At 35.5% G+C, this 11,237-nt stretch overlaps 1 protein-coding gene across 1 annotated transcript; it reads left to right on the forward strand.

Annotated features, from left to right (window-relative positions):
• The first annotated feature begins 209 nt into the window (after positions 1 to 209).
• On the forward strand, positions 210 to 11,029 carry LOC149051992 (adhesion G protein-coupled receptor L2-like). Its single transcript, XM_089180053.1, has 16 exons — positions 210 to 982; positions 2,033 to 2,156; positions 3,062 to 3,141; positions 3,594 to 3,653; positions 3,920 to 4,127; positions 4,653 to 4,754; positions 5,254 to 5,341; positions 5,988 to 6,078; positions 7,000 to 7,103; positions 7,328 to 7,430; positions 7,924 to 8,074; positions 8,193 to 8,274; positions 8,677 to 8,743; positions 9,361 to 9,437; positions 9,642 to 9,762; positions 10,412 to 11,029. The coding sequence occupies exons 2-16, from the start codon at positions 2,105 to 2,107 to the stop codon at positions 10,463 to 10,465; spliced, it is 1,440 nt and encodes a 479-aa protein (XP_089036179.1). The 5' UTR covers positions 210 to 982; positions 2,033 to 2,104; the 3' UTR covers positions 10,466 to 11,029.
• The last annotated feature ends 208 nt before the right edge of the window (positions 11,030 to 11,237 follow it).

The following is an 11,237-nucleotide window of genomic DNA, read 5'->3' on the forward strand; positions in this document are numbered from 1 at the left end:
TATAATAAAAACTGGTTCGAATCATATTTCAGAATGAATGTCGCTGAGTCAGTATATCAGATTCAGCGCATCACTATGAATGTTAAATATTCTATTCCGTTCGCTAGAAAATCATTTGTAAGATGAGGGTAATATCACTGCAGATGTGCATTCCAGGACCTTAAAAAGAACACTTAGGCCTTCAAATATTTGACTTTCCTCTGGTTTCGAATTATTTTGCGAAAAAAATTCTTGTATTGCGCACGTGGCAATATAAAAATCCAAAGCAGCTCGATTTTTAAACTTCTTCTTAGCCTCAAGCAATGTGACATTTTCAAGGTAATTTAGTGTTATCAACTGAGTTGATGACGTCAACTGACCACCGTGAGGATTTAAAAGGCTGACGTGTCGAGCGTTAACCCTTTCGTCAGAGGGATTGGAATCCAACACCGTTGATAACACTAAATTACCCTGTTATACTCTTCTACCGACGCAGCATCACAGTTTCTTTAGAAACTTACCCCCTTTTGACATTTTTCATCCGCAAAGAAACTCTGCTTACTATGGAGCTTTTTATAATGAAGGAAGCCTCCATTCCTCCCACGTATAGCTGGGAAATGAATTATTATTACTTTTTTTTATTTTACTTTTTTTGATGGCACTTAGAGACTGAACGTGGACCGTAATCATAGTTTACACAAGTGTATTTTTAGCAGATTGACATTTAAAATGGTTCAACTGTTTTATGAAAAAAGGTTATTTGCCTTTCTCAGGAATAAATTAAGGTCCTGAAAGCTTCACCTGCTTTTAAGAGCAATCCAACCAATAACTATGAACTAGACATTTTTTTTTTTAATAACAGCTTTTTCCTATTTCCAGAGAAGTGCTCTGTGTCGGGATCTACACTTATTATCCAAGGTACAGAGAAATATATTTTCTTGTAAGTCAGTTTGAATTTTACTCCAAAAGATGAACGACGAAATCTTCAAATTAAAAGTCAGAGGTATTTCAGCTTTTCTCATTTCATACAGATGGTGTTGTTCATCTTGGCTATATGGATAAATGAAGGTTTAATCGTTTATCTTGCGACCAACTGCAACTGATAAACCGACTCTAAATCGTGAGACAAAATGATCAACCATTTAATAATTGTTTCCCCAAATTATTTTGCTGATTTTTTGAACGAAAAGATTGCACCGTATGAAATAATTTAACTTCGTCACGTTTCTTGAAAAAGATGACCAGTGTAGCTGTCATATCTGGTTACCAAGACGACTGTGTTATCTTCTCAATTGTGAGATGTAAATGAAAAAAAAGGCGTGTATATTGCATACGTTGAAGAAGTCGTGCCTTTGAAGCAAGACAATTTCTATTCTTCTTACATCTAGATATGTATTTTTGCTCCCGTTTTCTTAATTCTGACTTCAGTATTTATGCATTTGTAGTATAGAAAGGAACTTACAAGTAAAATAGAAAGCAGGTGGTTAAAAACGGGTACGCGCACATTTTAAGCCAGGACTGCGTGAATTTTGATGAGGGCGAGTAATTGTGAGACAGTTGAGAACTACTCCGTTTCTTAATGAACACGTACAACAAATATATCAAAACATCATGGAACGAATTCCTTGAATGCGTTGGTAAGGTTTCAGTGCAGTCGGCTTGAACGAAAGAAAAGTTGGTTGCTGAAAGGATAATATTTCAATTTATGGGTGTTTAAAGACTTCTAGAAAAGTGTTCCTAAATATTCACTTAAATTATTTTGCCATTTTAATATTCAAATTTCCTTGATGAAGGGACGCTTCTGTTAAAATGCAACATAAACGTTCAGATATCTTTAATTTGCATGACAGTCAATTTTGCGCTTCAAGCCATAAACATAATAAAAGCCCTATAAAAGCCTCACTGTAGACGTAAAAACAACAAGGCAAGCTAAATTCATTCTTTTACAGGAGAGAGCTCTTTTCAGAATTAACTAACAGCAATCTTGCACTGATCTCAAAGATATTTATAATATATAAGCACAACACGGAAGTAATATTTCGGTTGCTTTTAGATAACTCGCTGATCTCAACACGTTAATTGGTCTGACTGAAGGCGAAGGGGCAACAAATTAACCTCAAAACAAATGGGTGATTTCCATAAATTTACCGCAACTCTATTGCTGGTCTCTTCATTAGGTGAGTGTGGATTCTGTTGTGAAGATTATTACTCTTTCTTTTCGCGAATTTGATCTTGCAATAGGGGTCAAGGACTCTTTTTACTTTCATATTCTTTGTATCTACATATCCCAGTCAATTGGACGTAGCAAAACATTGCGGATAAGAATTAGTACCTTAAACTACCGGAAAAGTTTGGCTAAAAGTCGATTAGTTATTTTTTTTTCAGCGTTTCCTTTCTATGTTTCTCCCAAGTTACTCGCGTATTTATTCAATTTTTTCTCAACCATCTGCTCACTGACCTAAGAAAAACCGAAACCGTTTTAAATGCGCTCTGATCGGTTTAAAAATGTGAGTTTCTAGAGTAAATTTTGGCAGACCAATTTGTTTATTTCAGACATTCTGAAAAATTCTACCCAAAAATATATAATGAGTCAGGGCATAAATATATTTGCGCGAGACAACTTCCGCGCAAAACGGTTGCATCTGTCAGGCAAACTACTTAATGAACATTTTGCTTTGAAAACCTTAAAGATTGTGTGAAGTAATTTGCACATGTAATAACGCAGCGCAGTGAATGTAGATTTGTAACTGTGGTTACTACAAATGTAATCTGGTATGCAATGGAAATGATTGCACACAAACATGCAACTCTGATACATACCGGATAATCGAACAGTGAATGAAGGGAGTAGATTTCTAAAGAAACTGAGTTGCTGCTTTGGTTGAGAGTACTGCAAGACAGTTTGGTTTTATCAAGTGAGTAGATAATGCAAAGACGGGTGTCCTCTCTTCTTAGAGCAAATAGTGTAATGTGGTTTTCAGGAGAAGACACCGGCTGATCACTTCTTCAAAGCAAAGTTTTGACCTTATAACGATACGGAGATATAAAAATGATTCAACTCTATGCTGAGCTTATTTTCCAGCTATATTTCAAGTACAAAGAGCAACTAGTTCACCACAACTTCGTACAAAATCAAAACAGACTTCAAAAACAGAAGAATTGGTAGGTATTGCTGAAACATGCATATACCCTAGTGACATGCATAGACAATATCGCACTAGTTACTGTAACATGCAGCTCATTTTCAAGTATGATAATTTTACAATATGTCATCTTTAATTTATCATAAGGATCATCAACATCATTGTCATGATCGCTATCTTTTTTATAATTATGTTTTCTAGTATTTTATTTTTATCACTATTATTATTGCTTAGAGATGATTTTGCTCTGTATTATTTGGTTTTCTTTCTGTTTTTTTTTCCGTTGGATTGTTTGGTTCTTGTCTATTGTTTTGTTTTTTGTTTCATTTGTTATTTTTGTTTGCTTTTTTGCATATTATTTCAAGAATTTTAAAACAGTGAGTTAGAAGTGTCGAGATAACTTTAATGAACGAGCATTTGGTATCTGTTTCATACTCTTTCGCACTAATTTGATATGTCATCTTGCTACAGACAAATAATTTTACCCTGGCATTGAATAAAACATATATTCAACAAGATAGCTCTTTGCAGGTATGTTGAAGTTTTACATTCTATTTATTATATTTCTAAGAAAAACATTTTTAATTTTCAACTTTACTCCATCATCATCGTTCACTGTACCTACTGTTATAATCTATCTGGTATTCCTGCTCGCACGGAATTGGTCTAAACGCGTCACGCGACAGAATATGCCCAAAAAAATTGTAATAAGAGAAAAGTAATCATAAGCATTAATCTTGTGGTAATTACAACGAAAAAACACTTTGCTCATTGAATTTCAATCCATCCCTTTGCAGAACGTTCTCGATTTGTTGCAAGATACTCTGGCCAAGTATAAAGATATATCCTTTACAGAAGTTCAAAATAATGTTATAACCGAGCGGAAACGGATAGAGTTGATATACACAACGGCAGATGCCTTTCAAACCTTTGCTCTGAAGTATGGCTGGTACCACCTCAACGAATCAACGCCAGTGTTAAGGAGGAAATATGAGAGAATCCGTGGTATGCTGAAGTTTGTTCGTCTGTTTGTTATGTTTTGTAAAGGAGAAGAAACTGAACATCCTAAATGACAAACAAAAATAAAGTCAAACTAGGATATATTAAAAAAATGATCCTATAACACTAGAGGCGGAATACACGTTGAGATTCAAGGATGGGCTTGATAGCGTATGATGGAAATCTTGGATGACATACAAAAATGAAGTCATACCAAGGTGAAGCCTAACCTTTTTTTGTTTGTTTAAGCTACTAATACCTCTTTCAAATTTTTGGTTACTTATTCATAACACAATCTGTTTTAAGTATCTACTGGTGTAAGTACTACAGACTCATCATAGGCATACATAACTAATCCCATAGCACTAGAGGCGGGATGCATGTGGAAGTTCAGGGATGAACTCGATCTTGTATCGTACTTATATTGCGCATTGAATATTACAAATATTTATTCAATAATATTCTCATGATATTTTATGATATTTCTGTTAGTATCTATTTTTAAACCTCATCATTCCTCCTTTATAACAGTTCGTATTCGGAAACGTCTAAGACGAGATTTTGACGACTTTCACCTCGGTGAATCATCAAGTGAAACTGTTAACATCCCATCTGAAAACTTTAAAAGAAACGGTAGGTAACTGACCATGATGAGACGAGAAGCAACTTGACTCTGATTTTGAGCTTAGCGAGGAGATTTTCTTTTTGTTTTTGTTTTTTTTTTGTTGTTGTAGCGTTTCCAGGCAAACAGGTTCCATGAATATTATATTTAGATCTACGAAGCTTCCGATAGCTTTTTCTATCAGTGAGTGGAGCTGGAGGGAGGCAAAACATCTCAGAATATAAATATGCAGTAAGTTCAACCACCCACTGAAAATAAAACTCTATCCCACCAATGTAGGAAGTGACATTTTCTAAAGAGAAACTCTTCTGATAAATACAAGGAAAATAACAATGGGCCATGTACTGCAGAATGCTTTGAAACTTTCGAAAAAGTCATCAATTTTCTCACAGAAGAGTATCTTTTAAGTTGTTTTCATTGCCACCTCTACCTGCACATGGAGTACGATTTACTCGCAGTCCATTCAGCTCACGGATACATTTTGAACTGCTTCTATGTTTTTGCTTAAAGGTTCAGTGATTGTCGTCATCATATACAAAGACCTACATGAACTGTTAAGAAGGAGGGAATTAAATAACGCTGACTTGAAGAAAAGGAGGTAATATTTTCTGTACGTTTATGTTCATTACGATTAGAAACTATTGATTCAGAAACTGTCCATAAAATCTGTGACTTCCTGGGTGTAGTGTAGTGTAATGCGTTACATAATGTCACATAGCGTCACTACTGTAAGGAATTTCCAATCATGCCGTAAATCTACTCTCGTGAGTAAAAGTAAAATAACTCTTTACGGTTATTTTACGCTAAATATATCATCTTGATTATTGAATAAAATACAGTTGAATTAGAGGAATGAGAGTGTTTCGCGTTTAGGAATTATATTCTGCCTCGCACCTTTCTTATTCATGGTACAGCATCTAGATGACAACTACGATGAAAGAGGCGATGGCAGAAGGAAGAAAAAAGACCCACTGACAATTATTTTTCAATGATAGTGGTGGTCAGATAAACAAAATGATAAGTTTTAGCCCTTCCATGAATTGCACCTGAGGAAGACTGGTACTAAACCAATAACACCACTCGGGAGCGAAAAAGCCGTTAAAGGCAGTATTCCTTCTTCTGCACTGGCTAGCGTCTACCCTGATATTTTGTTTTATTGGCTCAATAGAGATAATCATATTGGGCCTATTGGATTATTTCCTAAAGCGAACCCTACTCGATGGTTTTATTTCTTTAACATTCAGGCGTCTTAACAGCTTGGTAATGGCAGTCGCAATGGATCCGAAGCCAAGACGTTTGATACGAAATGTCGTCATGAGGTTTAGAAATCAAAAGGTAAAAAAATCTACTTAGAATTGAAATAATATGAAATACATGATGAAATATTTCAACGAATGAAAATACGAAAAAAAGGTACATTGAGAGAAAACTATACTTTTAATGATTAGCTGTTCTTGAATTTTTTACTGTTAGTCTAATTTTTATTGCCTAGTTTTCCCATTTAATTTCCCTCTTTTTGGATTATTCTGAAAGACTTTGATATAACGGATGTCTTGGTGGCCATGTTAGATAATGTTATGCTTTGAGTAAGCCGAAGTACTTAACCTTCTCATCCATTGCCCCTGCGTTCCATTGGCTCATCTTCCTAATCTCGTATAATGAATTGGACGCTATCTTTCAAAAGATGAGTGATTTCAAATGGCTGAGTCGTAGCAGGAACCGAAATGCGCCACACGATTCCTTCCTTGTTTAAACACCAGCAAATGGGCGACTGAAAAGACAGGCTGATTAACTTAGATGACTCCAGGCAGCAGAACATACTCTTAATAAATAGTTAAGGGAAAATGTCTCACATATTCGTCGTTTCATGCATAAAGCTAACATGTCGCTTGTTTTTAGTATTGACGGGTGGTCAGTTGAGGGATGTCAGGTATCTAAAAGAAAACCAGACTACACAGAGTGCAGCTGCAACCATCTGACTCACTTTGCAGTTCTTTTCGTCTTTGGCAGCGCTTCAGCAGAGGTAATGATGTTTGTCTGTTCATCTGGTAACATGAGTGATGATGTTTCACTGTGGCCATATTTACTTAAAGGCGGGAAGATAAGTCATTTTTATGAACGGGGCTGTTATGCTACTTTAAAATGGAAATATAAGTAACAAATAAAAAAAATTGAAACATTTCTTTCGGATGATATCAATTTCGTCATCACTATCATTTTGCTTTTCTTTTGCCCGTTGTTACGATGACAAAATAGACGACAGAGAAAGATGAGAAGATCTTGACGATTCTCACCTACGTGGGACTGATCTTGTCGCTCATTGGAATAATTCTTACTTTAGCTTCCTATGCTCTCCTCACGTAAGTAAAACGTTTTTTTTTTTTTCTGTTATGGAATTATTTTACTACACTTGGTATTCTCCAACTATGACCTGTTTAGTTTTAGCTTGATTTCTCTTATCTTAGTTCATTTCCTTTTCGTTTGTGATACTGTTGTATAGTTTCTTACTTAATATAAATAATATATATCCACTTTCCTCTTTATGTCTATCAATGCAACCTGTATTTCTTTTCTTTATCACCAGCGATGTGAATCAGCCGCTGTCTCAAGTGAGGTTAAGTCTCGTTGCCTCACTGGGACTTGGCCAGATAATGTTTCTTGCTGGGATAAATGCCACACAGGATAAAGTAAACGCTTGGTTTTGGTTTTTGTTTTGATTTTTGTATTGTTTTTTGTATTGTTTTTTGTATTGTTTTTTTAATTGTTTTTGATAATTGATTTTTTTTTGTTTTTAAAAAAGTACAACTTAAAACAAAGTCAGTAAAAACTTTTTTAACTATCTGGCAGTGAATTCATAGGAGGAGTCTTAGCTCTAGTCGCATTTTTGAGGATTTGAACAGATTTATGTTTCTTGTGATTAGTATTGATCACAGCTCGACAGAAAGGGGGGAGGAGGGGGGTTGAGAAATTGTCATAGGAAACAGGTATTTATGAAGTAACAGATTCATGTTGGCATGATCAAGACCTACTAAATAAAAATTTAACTAGTGGGGAAAATAAAGGCTACATTTGATAGAAAATATCGAAAGCTATTAAAAAACATTTTTAAAAGGAATCCTAATAGAAATAGAAATAGAACAGTTACTGTTCTTAAAAGCTCAGTCTACTTTTGATTTGCAGGGTGTTTGTGTCGCAGTGGCAGCCCTGATGCAGTACTTTCTCATGTCAGCCTTTTGCTGGATGCTTGTTGAAGGAATTTATCTTTACCTATTTGTCGTCAAAGTTTATAATATAAATGAGAAGATGGCCATGTACTATGCTTGTTCTTGGGGTAAGCTCTTTCACTATTGCAACAATTACTAAAGGCAATATCAAGTTTTCGTTATCAAAATGATATTGATACGTGGTGATTTCACTGTCTTTAAAACTTTGCTTTTCGTTGATTGTAGCTTTTCCAGCTGTTATGGTCAGTATTTCGCTGATAATTTCTTCAGCGAGGGACGAAATCAGTAGTTTTGTCAGCGAAGAATAGTAAGTATCCCTATCTATTTATTTAAGTTGCATTATTTTTTTTTTTTGGAGACAATTCAGCCCACTTCAGCTTTAAAGCTGGTTCATTTGGGAACTATTTATAAGATAACACGACCACACCACAACACCAGGAGCCACGTTCTCTACTCCCTGCAAGAAATGAGTGGGTTCTGTAACGTGCCCTGCTAACCAGCACAGAGAAGATGCAGGAGACGGGGCCTACAGTTTATCGTCCTTATTCGAGAACAATAGAATGTCTAACCATTCGCGGATGTCATAGCAAAGGCGACACATTCTCCTCTCCCTCTTCTCTCCTACTTCAACTCGCCATTTACACCTTTGTGTGATGGCTTGATTCAACTTCAAGACTAATATAATTATGTAATTTGTGTTGTGAATAAGCTGCTGGCTCTCCAACGCAAACCATTCTATCTGGATATTTGCTGTTTTTGTTGTGACAGTGGAAATTGTAAGTAGATCACAGTTTTTAATCATAACTGATAGTCTCCCTAACATTTGCACAATCCAATTATTCTTAGGAGGAGGCTCTTGAATCAATACCAGTGGGCCAAAGCTATTCTATATGATAGTCTAAAAAAGGCCTGTTTGCTGTGCGGTCTCAACTAAAAAAATGCATTTTCTTTATTTGTCTGAATCTAACGTTGATATCTCAATCATAAATTAGGAAAGAAGCACACGAACACAATAGCTCTCCAAGACCGTTGATTGCAAGGGCTTTCGGGAAAAGGGCCTACTGACTTGTAGACAACACTCAGCTCGAATCAGATGACGACTTCCAATCAAATTGCCAAACAATTTTCCTAAACTGAAATATCAATCTGCTTAATATTGAATAAAATTTCAACTTGAATATTGCACTCTGGTGTTCTGATGGGTTCAATGAACTCCAGTTATTAGCTGATATTGCGAGTCACCTTATATGGTAATGCATTACAACAATGATTGCATTAGCACTCGTTGGATAAGAAATAGGTTATAGCCAACTCAGGGCTAGGCGCCTCGTTGGCTTTCTACCATCTCAGTCATATCCATGTTTAGGGTATTTTAAATATTACTACTTTGTAGCTTAACTTGCTAATTATGGCCAGAGTTGTAAAAGAAATGTCCGGAAGACAGTCAGCTCCAGAAAATCATCAGATACGGTAAGAGTAAACATAAACGTCAGGGACTGGAAAATGATAACACTAACATTAACAACAATAAAGACAACAACAAAAAACGGCTTGTTCGTTAATTCCTCTCATTTTGTTTTGCATCGCTTTTTTATTGTTTTTTTTTTTGTTCCTTTTTTGTTATTTCTTTTTTTTGTTACTGTTTGTTTTACTGTTCTTTCTTTTATTTTACAGACTTTGCATCAAGACATGTGTAGTAATGATTCCCTTACTGGGTGTCACGTGGTTATTTGGTATCTTTTCGACGTTTCACAAAGCTTTTGCCTACATCTTTACCATCTTCAACTCAACTCAGGTAAGCCATTATTATGATTTACTAGTCACAATTAGTGAGCTCATTAAATAAGCAAACCTCAAAATTAACAGCCTCGTCATATTTTAGGTACTCGTATCATTTAGAGGTGCATCTTATTCTTTTTACAGCGATTTCTCATTTTTCTATTGCATTGTGTGCGAAACAGTCAGGTAAGTACAAGTAGTTTTATTCATTGTTTAAATTAATCTTTGAGCTTGATTTTGATTGCAATTATTGTCGATGATTTTATTCAAACTCCAAGCCATAAAAAGACTCATTATCTTAACACAGTTACCGCCTGAAGGTAATGCATGATGGAAAAATCTTACCGTGGTCGTTATTGCGGCTAAAGATTAGACGTAAAATTATGGTAATGATCGCATTTTACACTGTCAGAGACCATATTAGCATTCTTAGAATTGCCTTCAAATGCGCAAGTCACCCGCTGACCCCGAAATTTTCAATCTTGATAAGCAGCCTGGCCGTTTAAAGAAGTCATAACGTAGGTCCTTTTCGCTTTTTCTATCACTTGAGAGCCCTGTTGAAGTGTGACCCTTAGGCTACTCTTTGGAATATCATAACGAGTAATTTTCAGACATCTGTTTCCAGGCTGAGACTAAAACTTCATGATATCTTTTCCTTTTTGCAGATTAAAGAGCGTTTGAATAGAAAGTTTAACGCTATATTCCCAGCTTCAAATTGAGCAATCTCAAGTTTATAAAAGTGAAGAACCAAAGGAATGCCAGCATCGCACCATATCTCATCTATATACGGCATCAATAATCATAGGTGGAAGAGACTGGTGGCAGAGATTAATGAAGTTAATGGAGTGATCTGCCAGTCCTTTAGCTGTCGAGGCGATGTTCTACACGAAGACAATTTTTAAAACGTATTCGTAGTTCTAGAAACTTTTAATATGAGTTGTACTTAACAAAAAAGTATGGAGTGAACAGGGACCAAGAACACTATTGCATTCAAGTTAAAAGGGATGGAATGATGAACTTCAGTCATACATATAGGATGCCGCCTTTAAGAAACTTTCTCTGCTTTAAAATGTTTTTTTTTAATATCGGGCTCCGCTATAACGCTTCATTCACAAAATGGTTGCTTAAATGCTAGACTAGGAAAATCAGGCTTAACCTAATTTCAAACAATCACCACATGGTTTCATTGAAGTACTAAAAGCAGTAAAGTCCTCAACCAAGATGGGAGCTGGTTATCATGTAAATTGTACTTATAGGATAGTTATGATGTACGTACAACTATTCAAACGCGACTAACTTATCATGTACGTATCTCTGAGAAATTTACTTCAAATTTCAAATTCTAAACTTTAAGCAAGTAAACAACTGTACAGATACAAGGACCGATTTGTTTGTCCGCTTGTTTTTTTTAAGTTTTTGACTGGGTTCTCAGCTTCTCGTCATTTTTAATTGATTTTTTAAAGGATCGAAACAAGCACAGACGAATAGTCT

This window comes from Pocillopora damicornis, chromosome 1, assembly GCF_964200805.1.
Source record: "Pocillopora damicornis chromosome 1, jaPocDami1.2, whole genome shotgun sequence".
NCBI lineage: Eukaryota > Metazoa > Cnidaria > Anthozoa > Scleractinia > Pocilloporidae > Pocillopora > Pocillopora damicornis.